We start from the raw sequence: 17,638 nt of genomic DNA, 5'->3' as shown, positions 1-17,638 counted from the left end.
GACTGTCTTCCCACTGCTCCCCAGGTAGTCAGGGCAACCGACCGGCTCCAGGGTCTGATATTTTCCCTCATAGATCCGAAATTTGTGGGTATAGCCTGTGGCCCTTTCACAGAGCTTATACAATTTGACCCCATACCGGGCACGCTTGCTTGGGATGTATTGTTTGAAGCCAAGGCGCCCGGTAAAATGTATTAGGGACTCGTCTACGCAGATGTTTTGCTCAGGGGTATACAAATCTGCAAATTTCTGGTTGAAATGGTCTATGAGGGGCCGAATTTTGTGGAGCCGGTCAAAAGCTGGGTGGCCTCTGGGACGGGAGGTGGTGTTGTCGCTAAAATGCAGAAAACGCAGGATGGTCTCAAATCGTGTCCTGGACATAGCAGCAGAGAACATGGGCATGTGATGAATTGGGTTCGTGGACCAATATGACCGCAATTCATGCTTTTTTGTCAGGCCCATGTTGAGGAGAAGGCCCAGAAAAATTTTAAGTTCGGAAACTTGGACTGGTTTCCACCGGAAAGGCTGGGCATAATAGCTTTCCGGGTTTGCGGTTATAAATTGTGTGGCATATTGGTTGGTCTCTGCCACGACTAAGTCCAAGAGCTCCGCAGTCAAGAACAGCTCAAAAAATCCCAGGGCCGAAGCGATTTGAGCCGTCTCAACCCGAACTCCAGACTGGGCGGTGAAAGGGGGAACTACAGGTGCGGCTGAAGTTGGTGACTGCCAATCAGGGTTTGCCAGCACCTCAGGGACTCTAGGGGGTCTACGGGCCTGTCTGCGCGGTGGCTGCGACGGGGTAACTACTGCACGTGCCACCGTACCAGCTTCAACTGCCCTTCTGGTGCTCGCTACTTCACCAGGTTGTACGGCAGTGCTGGTACTAGGTCCAGGAAGGGCTGCGCTGCTGGTGTATGCCTCACCACGTGATCCGGCAGCGACAGCCCCACTCTGCTGCTCTTGAAGCGGATCCTGCGTAACCTGTGGTCTAGCGACACGGGGCCGGGTACGCCTGGTGCTGCCAGGGACCTCAACCTCCTCGTCCGAACTTTGGGTCAGAGAGCCACTGCTTTCTACAGGTTCATATTCTGACCCGCTAGATTCGTCAGATGAGGGTTCCCACTCCTCATCCGACTGGGTCAGAATCCTGTAGGCCTCTTCAGAAGAATACCCCCTGTTTGACATTTTGGACTACTAAATTTAGGGGTATTCCCTGAGACTACCCAAGAAAAAAAGCAAACCTGTCTTACAAAGGGGAGGCTAGCGAAGTACCGGAGGCCGCTGCGGTTGATAAAAAATATCAAAACAGATTTTTTTATCACCGCAGTGCGTGTAAAGTGAATGTGCAGTGATCAAAAAATAATAATTTTTTGTCACTGCGGTGGGGCGGGCGTGGGTGAACGCACGTGTGGGCGACCGATCAGGCCTGATCGGGCAAACACTGCGTTTTGGGTGGAGGGCAAACTAAAGTGACACTAATACTATTATAGATCTGACCGTGATCAGTTTTGATCACTTACAGATACTATAAAAGTACAAATGCTGATTAGCGATACGCTAATCAGCGAATAAAAGTGACTGCGGTGCGGTGGGGTGGGCGCTAACTGACGCTAACTACCTAACCAAGGGCCTCAACTATCCCTAAAACCTAACAGCCAATACCAGTGAAAAAAAAAAAGTGACAGTTTACACTGATCACTTTTTTTCCTTTCACTAGTGATTGACAGGGGCGATCAAAGGGGTGATCAAAGGGTTAATTGGGGTGCAGGGGGGTGATCTGGGGCTAAGGTGTGCTGTTTGGTGTACTCACTGTGAAGTCTGCTCCTCTGCTGGATCCAACCGACGAAAAGGACCAGCAGAGGAGCAGAGAAGCCATATAACAGATCATATTTACTAATATGATCTGTTATCTGGTTTGTGATTCGATTTTTTAAAAATCAGCAACCTGCCAGCGACGATCATTGGCTGGCAGGTTGCTGATGCAACTCTCCTCGAACTTTTGCCGGCCCGCGATGCGCATGCGCGGGCCGGCTGTGACCGAAATCTCGCGTCTCGCGAGAAGACGCGCCGGCGCGTCCACTCGGAATGAAACAACCACCTCCAGGACGCGTCTGTGCGTACAGCGGTCCGGAGGTGGTTAAGGGGCTCTATATACCTATTTCCGCAAAATACTGATTGAGGGGTGTGATATACCTGCTTCCACAAAATACTGATTAAGGGGATTGATATCCCTGCTTCCACCAAATATTGATTGAGGTCTGCGATACACCTGCTTCCACAAAATACTGATTAATGGAATTGATATCCCTGCTTTCACCAAATATTGATTGAGGCCTGCGATACACCTGCTTCTACAAATTGGGATTAAGAGGATTGATATACCTGCTTCCACCAAATATTGATTGAGGCCTGCGATACACCTGCTTCCACAAAATACTGATTTAAGGGTATTGATATACCTGCTTCCACCAAATATTGATTGAGGCCTGCGATACACCTGCTTCCACAAAATACTGATTAAGGTGTTTGATATACCAGCTTCCACCAAATTCTGATTGAGGCCTGCGATATACCTGCTTTCACAAATACTGCTCTTCTCTTGGGACTTTGGCACAGAGTCATTTTAAAAATGACAGGTAGAAAACGAGGCAGGCCATTCCACAGGGGTGGTAGGGGTCGGGCAGATGCACCAGGCTGGAGCCTAAGAGGGAAGTTGGAGAAGATGCGTGCGATTACATCAAAGGACACACCAGATTTGGTTGAGAGGCTCACTTAGCCTTTCGCATATGCTCCCTCCTCATTCTCTGTATCTGCTCCATCCTCACTCTCTGCAGTGTGCACCCCCAAAGACATCACCACCATAGCCCCTCCACTCGAGTTAGAGGAATTATTTTCCCATCCACTCCCAGACCTTACCGATGCTCAGCTATTCTTGGCATCGGATGAGGAAGAGGAGGTAGCAATGGTTGCCACCGGTCGAACAACAGTACCCATATCAGCCCAAGGAGGGTGGTCCCCGCTGTTTCTGCCTACTCCCAGATCTCTAATGTCAGTGGTGATGAAGGTTACGAGAATGACGTGTCGATGAAAGTCACATGGGTGCCCACAAGAGAGGAATTGGAGTGGAGTTCAGAGGGAGAAACAGAGCAGCAGATAGGGAGGAGAAGGAGGAGAAGCAGGCAGAACTCGCAGTGCACCGGAGGCTAAAAGCAGACTGCAAATGTATCTGGAGTGAGCCATCCACCATGCACGGTCACATCTTGTGCTTCCAGGACGCCGGCATATAGCTCCGCAGTGTGGGCTTTTTATAGCGTCCAACACTCACTTAAGGACGACCGCCTTAAGAAGGCATCTGGCCTCCCATCATCAAGCCCAGTGGGAGCAACACCGTCAGAACCCACAAAGCCACCCTCCCCAGCGCTCCACGTCCTGCCTCTTTTCCTTTTCTTTTCTCCTCCCATTTGTCCTCCACTCCACCTTCCACCGCGCCGTAGTCGCGTTCATCTGGCAGAAGGCAGGCTTTCGTGGCCCAAATGTTCGAGCGTAAAAAGTTGATGATGCCAGATAACTCTCTTGCCCAACGGCTGACCGCTGGCTTGTCGGAACTTCTAGCCCCGCCAACTACTGCCATATAAACTGATGGACTCAGTGTACTTTAGAAAATTTGTGGCCATTGGGACACTGCAATGGAAAGTCCCCGGAATCATATATTTCTCCTATAAAGGCATCCCAGAGCCCAGGTTCATCGGCAAGTGAATTTATCTCTTGCACACAGTGTAGGTGCCAAGATACATCTGACAAAAGACTCGTGGTCTAGCAAACTTGGGCAGGGAAGGTGCATAACTTTTACTGCCCACTGGGTGAACCTTCTGATGGCCGTCAAGCATGTAACCCGTGGCACCCATGTGGATTTGGTGTTACCACCACGGATTGCATGCAGGCCTGCCTCTTCTTCTCCATTCTCCGTCTCCTCCTCGGCTGACTCCTCCTTTTCCACTGCTACCGCCTCTTCTGCTGCACCCCCCAAGCTCCCCAGAACCTATTCGATGTGCAAGTTGAGACGTGGCCATGCTGTGCTGCGGCTGTTGTGCCTGGAAGCCAAGAGCCACAGCGGTCCTGCACTGCTTTCAGCTCTGCGGTCACAGGCCAATCAGTGGCTAACCCCACTCAATTTGACAGTGGATAAAGTGGTGTGTGACAACGGTGCAAATCTGCTGAGCGCGCTGAAACAGGGCAAAATGGCACACGTCCTGAAATTAGTCATGCAGCGATTCGTTGCCAAATACCCCGGAGACCAGGATGTCTTGCAGCAGGCCAGGAAAATCTCTGGCTATTTTAGAAGATCTTACACGGCCATGGCTCGCCTTGCTGACGTTCAGCGGCGACACCACCTGCCCGTCAGACGTCTGATTTGTGACAGCCCGACGCACTGGAACTCCACCTTGTATATGCTTGATAGGCTGCTCCAGCAGCAATGTGCCATTAACGACTACCTGTACGATCTCTGCAGCAGTACAGGTTCTGGGGAGCTTGGTTTCTTTTCACTGCGCCAGTGGCTGCTCATGCACGATGCATGCAGACTCCTGCCGCCATTTTAAAGGATTACCAAACTGGTCAGTTGCAGCCAAGGCACGATCACTGACATCATACCTTATGCCTTCTTTCTGGAGCATGCATTGTGTCATGTCATTGATCAAGCCATCGAGGAGCAGGACCTGGAAGATGACAAAGTCGCAATGCTGAATGAATTCCCAGGGGGGGGCTACTCCATCTCAGACAAGTAAGCAGGAGTCAGAGGAGGATGGTGGCTGGGGGGAGGAGGAGGAGCAAGAAGAGCAGGCTTTGAGGGGGACTTTAAACTTTTCGGGGATCCCTGTTGTTGTCCGTGGCTGGGGTGAGGAGACAGAGGACAATATTCTTCGAGGCAATGAGCAAGAGCCAGGGTGCTTCACCGCTTCCAATTTAGTGCAAATGGGGGCCTTCATGCTCCAGTGTTTGAAGAGGGACACCCGTATAAAGGGCAAGGACCAGTACTGGGTGGCAACGTACTTAGACTCCCAGTACAAACACAAAATGTCGGACATGTTACCAGCATCACAGAGGGCTGGCAGAATGCAGCATTTCCAGGCCTTGCTGCGAGAGATGCTGCATTCTGCTGTTGCGGGCGCTGGCAGAAGAGTTTCCACCCACAGCGAAACAGGTATGGGTACTAATCCTATCGAGCCTGCAAGAAGAGGGCGGTTTGAAGATGTGGTGTTTACTCTGGATACTGCCTCAGGGAATGCCTAGACCGACAGGTGTCCGACTACATCAGGTTAACGGCCGATGAGGACGCTCTGAGAAGCGAGGAACCTTGGACTACTGGGTATGCAGTATTCGTATTCGAGATTATTTTCGTGATTGCGATTAATCTAAAATGTAAAAATCGCATAATGTGTAGTTAATAAAAAAAATTATTTATAGCAGTCAATATAGTGCTATATATTCATTTTAAGAATATTCGTCATATTCTAAAACAAGACTATATAGCAATATAGCGAATATTCGCAAAAATACAAACTCTCTCTCTATATTTGTATTTAGCGAATATTCACTATATTGCTATATATTCTTGTTTTAGAATATGACAAATATTCTAAAAAACGAATATATAGCAATATAGCGAATATATTTGTTATTTAGAATATTTGCCATTTTTTTTCACAATCTGTACAGTTGTTAGCATACTCCTCCCCGATAAGCGTCCCCGTCACCATGGGAACGCCTGTGGGTTAGAATATGCCATCGGATCTGAGTTTTCACGATCGCAGATTTGAAAAAAAAGGTGAATATTCTAAATAACAAATATATTCACTATATTGCTATATATTTGTTTTTTAGAATATTCGTCAATTTTTTTTCCATCTGAAAACATGGTTCCTTCCTGCTTAAGTTGCTTGTGGGCCAATGACTCATTGGCCCACAAGCAAGAAGCAGTGAGGAATCATGTTTTCAGATGTAAAAAAAGACGAATATTCGATATAGCGAATATATAGCACTATATTCAAAATATTTGCGAATTCTCGAAGTTGCGATATTCACAAAAAAAAATCGTTATTCGAATATTTGCGCTGAACACTAACAATCAGCCCCAAGTGAATCACATCGTGGACAATTAGACGTACCTCTCAACCCACATTTATTAAGCCATACTGGTGTAACATATAATCTACTGTATATATGATATTGAATTGAACCAAAACATGATTAAAATTATGTGACACTAATCTAAGGTTAGTCATTATTTCCCCCCAGTCATCTAGGTGGATCCTTAAAGAAGATCCCCAAGCCATTTGTCCGGGGGATTGTAAACCATTAACCATTAAATAGTGCATCAAGAAGCCATTTATAAAGTTGAGAATTTTTTAACTTCTGCCCCAAATTTACCATCATATCATATAATACTCAATTTAAGTGTCTATAACATGTATCACAATGACCCATGCTGCGTCTGTATACCAGAAACCCACAAGAAATGCACATGACAGATGAATATACAATAAAAATAATACTTCAATTCCTTTAAAGTATATATATATATATAAAAAAAACATATGAATAGAACTTTAATTATACAAATACACGGTAATACTAAGACAATAATCATTAGCCAGGGAAAGTACAATAAAATCAATAGGAGAGCTATTTGTACACTATTATTTTTTCAGCATATTTATGTTTTATCTAGCTCTGCTATTGATTTATTATTATTTTTAAGGATGAGCGAATCGACTTCGATTCGAATACTACTTTGTTTGAATACTGTACGGAACGAGAGCTCCGTACAGTATTAGAATGGATTGGCTTTGATGAGCCGAAGTTATTACTTTGCGAAGTCTCGCGAGACTTCGCATAATAACTTCATTAATTAATTTCTACTGTAAAAAACCATTTCCTGAACTCAGGAACTAACGTCGGCTTATAGGAGCCAATACATTCTAATACCGTACAGTATTCAAACGAAGTATTATTCGAATTGACTTCAGATGATTCATCCAAAGTCGATTTGCTCATCCCTAATTATTTTCCCTTAAGATTTTCAACCTCCAAGACACTATGAAAATACTCCAAAATCAAGGTGCCCAGTGCCTAAAGTGAAATGTGTGTGTTCGGACAAAATATGTCTAATGCAACAACAAATAACAAGAATGATGCAAGAAAGTACATCCATAGAACCAAATCATGTTGAAATAATAATGACTTTTCTCCCATTGCTGTTTATACTGTACAGATCAGGAAGCTACAATGTGCCCTCTTTCTACTCCAGTCTTCATGCTACAGAATGAAGCCAATACTTTTTAAAAAGTATTTTAGTTGCACTTTTTGCTAGTAAAAAAAAAAAACAATGTGAAAAGCAGATTATTTTTCCACTTTTCCAAAATAAAAACAAAAAATACTAAAATAAAAATAACAAAAATAAAGTCGTATGCATTACTGGAAAAAATGGTGCAAAAATTATTTACATAACTGAACAAAGTTATGGCTTTTAAACCTGCATGAACAAAAAAATAAAAGCAGAAATTGTATTTGTTTAGGTATTGTATTTCTGTTTTTAAATATCAGTAGAAAACTTTCATGTATAAACCCATAAATACTAGGAAATTAATAATGTTGCAAATACTTTGCTTTTATTTGTCTTGCTCCAATCTGATCTATACACAGTCCCTTTCATGTTTATATACACCAGTAGTCATGGCCATTTGTTGAGTATGATTATGATACACTATTGCTTTGTCCAAACAATGACCCCGTGGGACCATGGCACCACCAGCATGGAAGCAGAGGATGATTTAAAAAGTATGTGATTATTTACTAATTTTAGCCATTGATTCAGATATTTTAGAGGGTAGGAAAACCCCTTTAAGCTTATAATTTCAAAAATTTACGGATTATTGCCTTCAAGTTACAGCCCAGAGCTGCATTCAGATTTCTCTAGCTAATCCTGTCTTTCATGGCCTCAGAATTCTTCTACTGTTTAATAACATGATGTAACATAGACTTGTATTCTACGTACAGTAAGTGCAGTCTATACCATTGCAATCAGTGCTTTCTAAAAAGCTTGTAAATGCAGGGTTTTTTAGGATTCTTGAGGACTATAATTGGACACAGGTCAAGGTCTTCTTTTCATACATAGTTGAAGCATCTTTTCATATATAGTTGAAAAAGCTTCAAAGCTTATATAAGCTTTTACTTCATGTATTGTTATAGATTACCATGTTATAGTTTCCATATGTTGTAGGAACTTTTCCCCATTGCTAAATACCTCAATCGCAACAATGTTTAGACAATTTGACATAATTTTTCTGCCATCAAGAGCGTCTCCTTACTATACTAGCCAATAATGTCCAACAAATAAGATGAATACAAGAAGTCATGCAAATGACTAAGATATCCCTTAACACTTTCTTAAGGTTCCTTGACACCCATCATCCTTTACTACATCAACACCTCATTCTATAACCACTTACAGCTGTAAAGTGATGACTCTTAGCCAGCTGTAAGTAATGTGTGAAGCAACAGGTATATTTTTTATAGAATACAAAGCTTAAAAGTAGAGTCACAGCTACGTAAACCATGGCAGATGTGAAAAGTGAACAGCAAGCTGCAGCATATATAATTAATAATAGGTTGTTCACTTGAGCAAAGTGGCAGTATTTCTAGAAGACTATACTGTGCTGTTGCTTCTGGAGTGCACTCATGGATCACTATTATAGTCAGTAGCCTAGCAGTATGTCTCAAATGTCATTGATGCTTTATCTTCTTAATGAATGCAAAAAAGTCAAATATTAGCTTATTGGGGACAGCAAACCAGGTAACATTTCCCCGTTGACGGAGGGTGGTGGGGAATAAGTATTGTAAGTACACCTAAATATTAATTCTTGAGAGTACCAGCATGATATGTAAAGTCGCATATATATGTAAAGTCGCATATTCTGGAGAGTGCACATGTTCACAGCCTTTTTCCCATCACTGTTCATTTCCCTTTCATGAGTATGTTTGCTTGCAGGTTTTACAGCAGATTTTGCAGCATTTTGCCACATTTTTCACTTTTCACATTGCATAAGACAATCCATGGCACACACCTGTGCTAAATCTATATCCTAGTAGCATGCTACAGATTTGAACATTCGCACCAAGGCAGTCATTTACTAACAGAAATTTGCCTATTTTTTTGCGTAATTGTGGTGCAGATTGCAGCGCAAAGGTTATTTGTGCCTCAATCTGTGGCTTTTCCTCACTCAAGCCAGGTCTAAAAAAAAAGGGGGTGTGGCAGGGGGGAAGAAGGGGACTGGCTTGCCGGCCCATCACATTAAACATTTTCTACAATGGTCTAAATTTAAGGAAGCTTAAGATCCACTGCCAGCATATGGGGTTATTAAGACCGGCGTTTTAGTCATTAATAAATGACCCCCTATGTCCTTACATCTTCAGCAGCAACATCCCAGTTTTTGTATCGGCATGAAAAATCTACAAGTCCACCTGATTTGAACACAGCCATTTAAGTTCCTGGCAGCTACATTGACACCCATTCATATAAGTTGCAATGCCATCCATTAAATGTTTTCTGTCTGTAATCAATGAACAATGAACTATTCGTTCAACTAAATTGAATCTCATTGAATTTAGATAAAGGCTATGGTCACCTTTGGGCATTTTTTATTGTTGCATTGCACTCATTTTGAGCTAAGAATATTTTTTTCAATTGGTCTTTAATAAAAATGTTCAACCCCTTTCTCCGTACAAGGATGAGATTCTCTAGTAGCAGGCTCTGCGCATATTCTCTTTCCCATCAGGCAGCTCAGCTGACAGTTCCTTATCTCTGAACTCATAAACACTCATTATAGTTCAATTCTTATCTTACTAATAATAATATGGCTTAAATGGGTATATACAGTTTGAGCTGTTAGTAGTTCAAAGATAAGGAACATGCATAGTTAGCAGATAAAGGCTGAAAGTGAAAGTAAGATCCTCATAGCTAGGCAGAGTTTTAACCCTTTATAATGAAAACTGCAGAAAATGTTTAATAAAAACCAATTGAAGTTTATAATGAATAAAATGTCAGAAACGAATCCCAAATGGCATATATGTCTAATGAAGGCCATAATCTGCAGTTTTAAACATATAAAACATGGGTCATGTTCTTGAAAAGACAATTTTGACCTCTGACCATCAAGTATTTTACATGTTGACCTTCACCATATAAGAAATTGCACTCTCCACTGCTATAGGTTGCATTACATTTCTTAGGAAACATTTCCAATTGTTCCCATGATACACACATTTTGAATACATAATCAAAGCCACAATGTCAAACAGAAGAAAACCAGTTAACACTAAGACATTTATAAAGACTTCTAATGAGGTGAAATCAATCTTACAAAGCTAATGTAGACAACTACAGGAACTACAGTAATGAATGTCTGCTTCATTTATGCCTATTGGCACAATTTTTCTGTTTTACAGCCCACTATATTTTAGTGTCAGTCCTGATATGTCCCAGCCAAGCTGGCATGGAATTTCGGTTCTTTGCCAAAGAAAGATACTTTTACTAATGTAATGTACAAACTCCAAGAGCCAAAAAAACTATAGGAAGTAATTATAGTGTCTAAAAAGTAAAAGTACCTGGAGGGGAAAGCTGCAGAGCAATTGATTTAGAGCCAGTGATCACTACTGAAGCAATATATACCCGCTGTTACTGTTAGCTCAGTGAAAGTGCTTTTAATTAGCATTAACGATAGCAAGCTGACTACATTGTAAATGGAATAATACTGCCATAATATTTTATATACCTTCCAAAAAATATACACTATAAAGCAGATTTATAGTCTTACTAGATACCTTGTGATATTATGTGGTCAAGAAAGTTCATAAAGTAGGGTTCTTACCCCCTTCATCAAGTATAAAATAACTCCATCATTTCGAGAGATTTAAAGTGCAAAATGTGATTTATTTACAGTTGGCTTTACACAAGACGCTTCGATCAATAAAGACCTTTTTCAAACTACTGTAGCTGGATGAAGAGAGTTATATGGAAATAGCGCTGTAGTAGAAATGTGTATCCACAAAAGAAAGCGCTATTTCCATATGACTCTCTTCTCCCACCAGCAGAAATTTGAAAATGGTCTTCATTGACTGAAGTGTCACGTGTACATAAATTTCATTTTGCACCTTGAAAATCTCTTGAAGTGCTGGAGTTATTCTGTAAAGTAAATTCAGCAATTTTTCTTCCAACAGAAATACATTAAAAGATAAGGTGTTTGGAGTCATGCAGAGCCTGACTTACATTATATCTACATATTCTCAAACTTCTCTACCTTAAAATTTGTTTGTTTTGAACTATTGTTAAACAGTTTCTATAGATTCAGGCATTTTTTCCACTATTTCACCTAAAAACATTGCTTATTATGTCTTGAGTGTAATATACATAAAATGTAGTCCAAGGGTGCTGATCATGAGGTTGTGTGACCCCAGTTGTGTGAAGGATTTTCTTTACATAGATTGTCCATACAAGCTGCTATTCATGGCTAGCATATGTATAAGTATATCTACCAAAATGCTCCATGATACTGTCTATGGATATCAATCATTGACGTGATCTCCTTGTAGAGAGATCACCACATGGGATAAAATCTTTCTATGTCTTATGTTATCATGTTGGAGAACCACACATATTTTAGAGGCTATAGGACCATTTTACTTGAATTTACTGAAGCCATTTTCTTTGTGGATTTTTTCAGGCTTATCCCTGTGTTAGTGATAAAGAGTGTGAAGTTGGAAGATATTGCTACAGTCCTCATCAGGCTCCATCCTCATGCATGGTCTGTCGAAGAAAGAAGAAACGTTGCCATAGAGATGGCATGTGCTGTGTTGGGAATCGCTGCAACAATGGTAAGTAGGATGGGTAGGTTAAGGATATATTCTGGCCTTGTACAATATGGAAATGTGATTACTTGTTGCTAGGGATGAGCGGACCCGTGGATGTTCAGGTTCGCTGGGTTTGGGACCCGAACTTGACCCGAACTTGAACCCGAACCCCATTGAAGTCAATGGGGACCATAACTTTGATGCACTAAAATGGCTCTAAAATAGTCGTCGTAAGGGCTAGAGGGCTGCAAAAAGAAGCAAAATAGGGGTAAGAGCAGGACAGCCGCCCTGCAAACAAATGTGGATAGGGAAATGACTTAAAATAATATAGAATAGAAAAAAATGTTAAATAATAATCTTGAACTAGAAGGCGGAAGTCAAAGTGGAGTAGGAGTTTGAGGAGGCGGTGTAGGTGGAAGTGGCGGTGGAGGAGGTAGTCAACACTGTTTTTGTTGTTTTTTTTGTTTGTTTTTTTCCCCTTTATTTATTTATTTATTTTTTATAAATTTGGGAAGACCCCGAAACATTGAGAAATAGAAAAGAGAATGCAAAGAGAAAGTGCGCTGGAGTATAACAATGGCTGGGTGCAACCGGTATACTTGCCTACTCAGCACAAGGTACAGACAAGTCCTGTGGGATCCATGCCTGGTTAATTTTAATAAACATGAGCTTGTCCACATTGGCTGTGGACCAGGCGGCTGCGCTTGTCTGTGATTACCCCCCGCCCCTGCCGTGCTAAACACACGTTCGGACAATACACTTGCTGCAGGGCAGGCCAGCACCTCCAAGGCGTAAAGGGCAAGATCAGGCCATGTGCACTATTTGTAGACCCAGAAGTTGAATAGGGCATCCCCTTCAGTCAGTATGTGTAGGCATGTGCACACGTACTGTTCCACTATATTGCTAAAAATGCTGCCTCCTGCTAAGACGTTCCGTATCAGCTAGTGGTGCTGGTTGTTGTGGTGTGCTGACAAAGCTTTTCCACATTTTGGCCATGCTAACCCTCCCTTCTGAGGATCTGGCGGTGCCCCAGCTGCGTTGACAACTTCTACTGAGCTCCCGCTGTCAGGTTTGAATGCCATCGGCAGCGCATCTACCAGCTTGCGCTTGTACTCGCGCATCTTTCGATCACACTTCTGTGACAAAATTAAGGACAGCACATTGTCCTTGTAGCAGGGATCCAGCAGGGTGGCCACCCAGTAATCAACACTGGTTATAATGTGGGCAACACGGTGGTCATTGCGCAGGCACTTCAGCATGTAGTCGCTCATGTGTGCCAGGCTGCCCAGAGCCAACGACAAGCTGTCCTCTGTGGGAGGTGTATTGTCTGTGTCCTCTGTATCTCCCCAGCCACGCCTAATTGATGCCCATAAGCTGCTTTGGGTGCCACCATGGTGTGAACACGGTTCCTTCTCCTCATCATCCTTCTCCTCCTCATCCTGCAGAACTGTGCCCTGGCTGGACAGTTGTGTACCTGGCCTCTGTTGGTGCAGGAACCTACCCTCTGAGCCACTTATGAATGGCTGGCCTGATAACTGTGGAAATTATGATTCTTCCTCTTGTGCCACATCCTCTTCCATCATCGCCCAAAGTGTTTTTTCAAGGAGACATAGAAGTGGGATAGTAACGCTGAGGACTGCGTCATTGGCACTGGCCATGTTGGTGGAGTACTCGAAACAGCGCAAGACGGCACACATGTCCCGCATTGAGGCCCACTCGTTGGTGGTGAAGTGGTGCTGTTCCGCAGAGCAACTCACCAGTGAGTGCTGCAGATGAAACTCCACTATTGCCTGCTGCTGCTCGCACAGTCTCTCCAGCATGTCCAAGGTGGAGTTCCACCTTGTGGGTACATCGCATATGAGCGTGAAGGCCAAAGTTATGCTACAGCACAGACAGGCAAGCAGCAGGGTGAGAATGCCGAAAGCGCACACTGATGGCCACCACTTTCTGCAGCAGCTCTGACATATCGGGGTAATTTTTCAGAAACCTCTGCATGACCAGATTCAGCACGTGCGCCAGGCAATGGATGTGCGTCAAAGCGGTTAGGCCCAGAGCTGCTACGAGATTTCGCCCGTTATTGCACACCACCAGGCAGGCTTGAGGCTCAGCAACACCAACTACTCATAGCTCTGCTGTTTAATGCCCGTCCACAGCTCTTGCGCGGTGTGGGGTTTCTCCCCAAACAGATGAGTTTCAAAACAGCCTGCTGTCATTCCCCCTGGCTGTACTGAAGTTGGTGGTGAAGGTGTTACGATGAGGAGGCGGTAGAGGAGGAAGTGGAGTAGGAGGAGGCATCAGGAGGCAATAAGAAATGTCCTGCAATCCTTGGTGGCGGTAGGACATGCGCCAAACTGCTATCCGCCTCAGGCCCAGCCGCCACTGCATTTACCCAGTGTGCAGTTAGGGAGATATAATGTCCCTGCCAGTGCTTAATGGTCCACTTATCGGTAGTTATGTGGACCCTGCCACAGATGGCATTGCCCAGTGCACACCTGATTTTGTCCCCCACTTGGTTGTGCAGGGCAGGGGTGGCTCACCTGAAAAAGTAGAGGCAGCTGGGAACCATGTACTGTGGGACAGCCACCGCCATAAGGTTTTTAAAAGTCTCTGTCTCCACCAGATGGAATGACAGCATTTCAAAGGCCAGGAATTTTAAAATGCTGGCTGTGAGGGATACCACTCCTCGTGCCCGCTTGATGTCAACCACGTCGAGCTCACGAGACGAGGCATGGTCCCTGGTTACCAAGACGTGACGTTATGCCCTCCTGGAGGAGCATGTAAGGTCAGCTTGGTACAGTTTACACAGACATCTCCTGTCCACGCGGGCACAGAGAGGCAACAAGCTGAGAGAGCCTTTCCACTGCCACAGTGAAACATCGCTTTCTCAGCCCGGGTAATCTGCCACCAGCTTCTCGTTTGATATAAGCCCAGTCCACTAACGGGATTATATAGGGCACACTAGATAACAATATACACTAAGAATATATACAGTGGTCTGAGGTTACAAATACAGGTAATATGGTACAAACAGGATTACACAGAGTACAAGTCAGTTACCGGATAGATAAATGTTCCTTTGCTGTATTCACATGGAGGGCAGTGATGTCAGCTGGTTGCAGGTCCCTCTAAACACATGGCACGATGTGACCCTCCTTCAGAGAAAAGACACACCTGCTTGCTGGCACAAGCCTTTTAAACTGTAGCCGGCCCTTCCCCTGGGAAGGGTCCAGTCCCCCTCTTCTGGTCTGGCATTAAATGACCCACAAAACCCTTTAGGGTTCATATCTCCAGACAAGAACATCACAGGGGTATAGTTCTGGGACCAACAGATCCACCTGGCTTCCGGCTACAAGTAGAGTCCTAACATGGTACCGTTATTTGGTTTCTGTGGGGAGATATGTATATCTCCCTTCCCTGGCATCCCACCACCAAACTAAGACCATGGGCATGTTCATTGTGGCCACCGGGACACAAATATGTATCTAATTTGCGCCTGTGATGGCCGGGTGGCTCATAATTCCTTATAAATCGCCGGCTCCATGCTGTCTGCTAGATTTGATTGAACTGGGGAATGGCCTAAACCCCCTGCAGGGAGGTTTTCCTGCAGGACCCATGCTGTCTGAATGGGGTGTGAAATTGTAAACAAAGGTGGCCTGCAAGAAGTTCCCTGGCATATGGCTGGGGCTTTGAAGCAGGGTCCTCCTGTGGAGTTCACTACCTCTGCTATCTTTCAGCAAATAGTGGGTGTGGGGACATGGCTGACAGTAAATATTAATTCATATTCCTCACACTGGCATTCAGGGCCAGGGATCGCGGGTGAGTAGGATGATACTTCCTCTTTCTCTCCAGTGTTTGGGAGATGGACGGCTGAACGCTTCCATGGGAAAGTGTGGACATGCTGGGTGACGGTGGTGGAGGTGGTGGTGTTGCTGCCACATCCTCTGTTTGCGGGGTGGCAGGTGCTACTGTCACTCCAGAGGGGGAGGAAGAGGCCGAGACTGCAGCAGAAGAGTGAGCAAGAGGAGCCTGAGATATTTTGTATTTTTTCAGTTGTGTACTCCACTGCAGCTTGTGCTTTGCATTCAGATGCCTGGTCATGCAGGTGCTGCTCAGGTTTTGAACATTTATGCCTCGCTTAAGGCTCTGATTGCACAGCGTGCAAACCACTCGCGTCTTGTTGTCAGCACATTGTCTGAAGAACTGCCATGCCAGGGAACTCTTTGGAGCTGGCTTTGGTGTGCTCAGTACCTGGTTGCGGTGGGCAGTAGCAGGCATACTAAGTAGGGACGGCCACTCTGCTTTTGTAGCCTGCTCCCTCTTTTGCTGTGCAGCTGGCACTGTGTGACCACCTCCTCTTCCTCCGAACTGCACAAGTCACTCGCATGACCTTGATTCCATGTGGGGTCTAGGACCTCATCATCCTCCACATAATCTTCCACCCACTCTTCACACCTGCCCTCCTTGCCGGTCTGCACACAGCAGAAATCCGCAGCAATTGGCACCTGTGTTTTGTCATCATCATCAGAGACATGCTGCGCTGGTCCTCCCATGTCCACATCCTGAAACATAAGTAGTTGGGCATCAGTGCACTCAATCTCTTCCACTTCTGTGGCAGGGCAAGGAGTATGCCCCATGGAAACCCCGCCAGCAGAGTCATCAAAAAGCATAAGAGACTGCTACATGAATTGGGGCTCAGACTGCTTGGCTGATTTGTAAGGGGGGTGAGGTGAAAGATAGATGCCCATTGGCTGCAGGTGCCAACTCTGTGGTTTCAGCAGGGGATCGGGTGGGAGACAATGTGAAGGAACTGGAGGCACTGTCAGTCATCCAATCTACTACCACCTCTACTTGTTCTGGCCTCACCATTCGTACACCGGTATTCGAGCCTACAAAATGACGCTGAACGTCCTGTCACCTACGTGAACCTGATGAAGGTGTTTCATTTGGGTGTATAGCTGGCACAGATCAACCACGTCCTCTCCACGTATGAAAGACTACAAGAACCTAGATAAGAGGGAGGAGACAAAGAATGGGAATATTATGTCATTAAAGTAAAATCTTAAGTATGCATGCTTGTAATTAAATACTGTTAATCGAATAATAATGGTTGTTTATATAGCACCAAAATATTTTACAGTGCTTTAAGATCATATATACCAGTGTACAGCGGCTCACCCCACCTCTTCCAAGGACACGGTGCTCACTCCGCGGATTCACCCAAATCCGTTAAGAAAAATGCAAATAAATAAAGTAATTGGAGGGCACTCAAATATTACTACATTCAAGGCAGGATATCAATAATCCTAATTTATTCACATAAAACTAATGTATTGGCATAAAACTCATAAAATCTACATACATATAATATAAAACATAAATGTGTACATATGTCCATGTGGTAATACTCAGTCAGTCCTGTGACCATGTATCATCGCCAGGTCGGCGTCAATCGTAAATGTCCACGCTAAATATAATCGTCTGATGGCGCTTGAGTCACTTATGATTGTCCGCACTAGATCACCCGTTCAGGCGTCTGCATGCAATAGGAATCAATGGTATAATATTTTCAAATAAGCCCCATAGGGTAGAGTACTTTACCCCTCTTCTGTTCCTGTGGGCTCATCCAGCAGCAGCCGCTTAAACTCACCCGGCGTCCCAAGCGGTTAGCAGGTCTCAAACGTGGCGTCCCACGTGACCTAGCTGTGTCTCACATATTACACACTGCTCTGTGAAAGGC

The 17,638-nt window shown here is 44.3% G+C and overlaps 1 protein-coding gene across 1 annotated transcript in view; it reads left to right on the top strand.

Moving 5' to 3' along the window:
* Positions 1–17,638, top strand: part of DKK2 (dickkopf WNT signaling pathway inhibitor 2) — a 123,713-nt gene that overhangs the window by 87,771 nt on the left and 18,304 nt on the right. The window contains exon 2 of the mRNA XM_040418265.1: positions 11,775–11,925. Within this exon, the coding sequence (XP_040274199.1) occupies positions 11,775–11,925 (151 nt within the window). The remainder of the gene's footprint in view (positions 1–11,774; positions 11,926–17,638) is intronic.

Source organism: Bufo bufo, chromosome 2, assembly GCF_905171765.1.
Source record: "Bufo bufo chromosome 2, aBufBuf1.1, whole genome shotgun sequence".
In the NCBI taxonomy this organism is placed as follows: domain Eukaryota; kingdom Metazoa; phylum Chordata; class Amphibia; order Anura; family Bufonidae; genus Bufo; species Bufo bufo.
This window is presented reverse-complemented; position numbering and strand designations above follow the sequence as displayed.